Here is a 2388-nt window from a genome sequence, read left to right as displayed (position 1 = left end):
ATTTTCTGTACAAGCTCTAAGTGTCACACTGCCTTCTTGATTTTAGTTTTTGGTTTTTTTTTAACCATGAGAAAAACCTTATGAGCTACATTTGTATGAGAAAGAATGTGATTAGTGTAAAGTCACCCCATGAGCTTGCTTGCTGATGATAAATTTAATCTGGGTCTCCCCATACCTAGTCTAAATCTTAATCACTTCACCACCCTGGATCTCCTAATGTCTTTCCCAGAATGTTATGACAAATAAAGTAGCAAATAAATTATTTTCTTTTTTAATAAACCATTACAACATTGTGGGAATGTTTATGACTGCAGCAATAATTGGAAAAGTGGTTAATGAAACTGCAAATATATTTATCTCTAAGAAGCAGCAGGATTAATTTGCATATCTATGACAAAACAGTAACAAGGCATGTAGTCAATTGAAGTCCTTTATGTCAGAACCAGTTATCTAAAATAACTTTGTTAGATATATTTTTTTAACAAAGGAAATGCAATTTTTTTAGATTACAGTTTTAATCTGATTGATATAATTCAAAGACAGGAAAATATTTACTGTAACATAATTGTTAAATCAAATTGTAATTTTGTGGTTCTTATCCTTTCCCAAAAAAATGAAGACATGTAATACTGACATTCTCTTAATATTATCCAGATATAATATTAGTAGCCCAGGGGTAGGTACTCAAAGGTAGAACATTGGGGACAAAGGACTGAATTCCTGTTTCTGCATGAAATGATTATGTAATAATTTCATAAATCCCACCAGGTAATAGTAGTCCAGAATAAAATACAATACGTTAAAAGCATAGTAATTTACCCTCTGGCTATTCAGTTGCCCAAATAATCCAAACAAATGTACAATACCATGTTGCGAAACATATCTTAAGTAGACCAATTTCCTTAGATGAAAAATTAATCCTACCTGATCAGAAGCTCAGTATTAAATATGTTCATTGATAGGATCTCCTTTCCTAATGGCAATCCTAGTAAAATGCAGATCTGTGCCATTCAATAGTATCTCAACATATTATCAGAAATTTAAATCCAATGGCCATAAATATTTAATTACCTTACTATGTTTCTTTTTCTCTACATACAGTTCATGTTTATGAAATCTGCCTGAGGAATCCTATTGTGTTCGTTGGAGAGAAATCAGTAGTAAAATGGAAACAAAGAATCATACCAGTCTTAAAGAATTCATTCTTTGGGGGTTAACAGGTGACCCTAAACTTCAAATCATACTCTTTGTGGCAGGACTGTTGATCTACATTGTTACTTTAACAGGCAATTTGATCATAATTATTTTGATAAAGATTGACCAGAGCCTCCATATTCCCATGTACTTTTTATTGAGCAATCTGTCCTGTACAGAGATCTGTTACATCACTACTACCATGCCAAAGATATTGTGGGACCTCCTCTCAGAGACCAAGACCATTTCCTTTACTGGTTGCTTTCTCCAAATGTACTTTTTTCTAACTACTGCTGCCACAGAAGGTGCCCTCCTTTCTGTCATGGCATATGATCGTTATGCAGCCATCTGCCAGCCATTGCTCTATCCTTTACTCATGAGTCAGCCTCTCTGCCAGTGTCTGGTGGCATGCTCATGGGCTATTGGAAATCTTAATGCCATTGTCAATACTGCCTTTGTTTTCTCCCTGAACTTTTGTAGTTCCAATAAAATAGTGCATTTCTTTTGTGACATTCCACCTCTTCTGCATTTATCCTGTTCTGATATTTCCCTTGTTGAGTTGATGACATTTATTGTCTCAGGGAGCATTATGATAACCACTGTCTCCTTCATTACCCTCTCCTACTTCTTTATAGTCTCTGCAGTGCTCAAAATCCGTACAACTCAGGGCAAAATCAAGACATTCTCCACTTGTGCCTCCCACCTTACTGTAGTTAGTATCTTCTACAGCACTGCTATCTTTACTTACATGCGTCCATCCTCTAGTCACTCAACAGAAGTGACTAGAGGATGTGACTGCTTAATCTCTCTGATGTATACGGTACTCGTTCCTTTGCTGAATCCTCTGATCTACAGTTTTAAAAACAAGGAAATGCAAGCAGCATTTTTTAATGTGATTAAAAAAAAGAAAATTTTCAGCTCTAAAAGTTTTTGCATCAAACAAAGAAATTGATGTAATTCATTGTGAAATGCCCATGAATAAACTGAGAGAGTTTGACTACTTGTTCTCCTTTTTATATCTTTCTAAATCAGTTTTTGAGAGTTAAAAAAATAAAAATATTGGTGTACATTAATGGGTACAATTGGAAGAGCAGGAAAGGAATATCGGTTGTCCAGTGTCAGTATATTCCCATAAAACTGGTAACTACTTCCACTCCTTTTTTAAAAATATATATTTTATTGATTTTTTACAAT

At 34.4% G+C, this 2388-nt stretch overlaps 1 protein-coding gene across 1 annotated transcript; it reads left to right on the top strand.

Annotated features, from left to right (window-relative positions):
- Positions 1 to 1165: 1165 nt before the first annotated feature.
- On the top strand, positions 1166 to 2146 carry LOC107285320 (olfactory receptor 5F1-like). The gene has a single exon (XM_015813496.1). It carries the CDS (start codon positions 1166 to 1168, stop codon positions 2144 to 2146), a length of 981 nt encoding a protein of 326 aa, XP_015668982.1.
- The last annotated feature ends 242 nt before the right edge of the window (positions 2147 to 2388 follow it).

Source organism: Protobothrops mucrosquamatus, unplaced genomic scaffold (genome assembly GCF_001527695.2).
Source record: "Protobothrops mucrosquamatus isolate PMUCROS unplaced genomic scaffold, P.Mucros_1.0 scaffold160, whole genome shotgun sequence".
Classification (NCBI taxonomy): domain Eukaryota; kingdom Metazoa; phylum Chordata; class Lepidosauria; order Squamata; family Viperidae; genus Protobothrops; species Protobothrops mucrosquamatus.
Note: the sequence above shows the minus strand (reverse complement) of the source record. Positions and strands in the feature narration are given on the sequence as shown.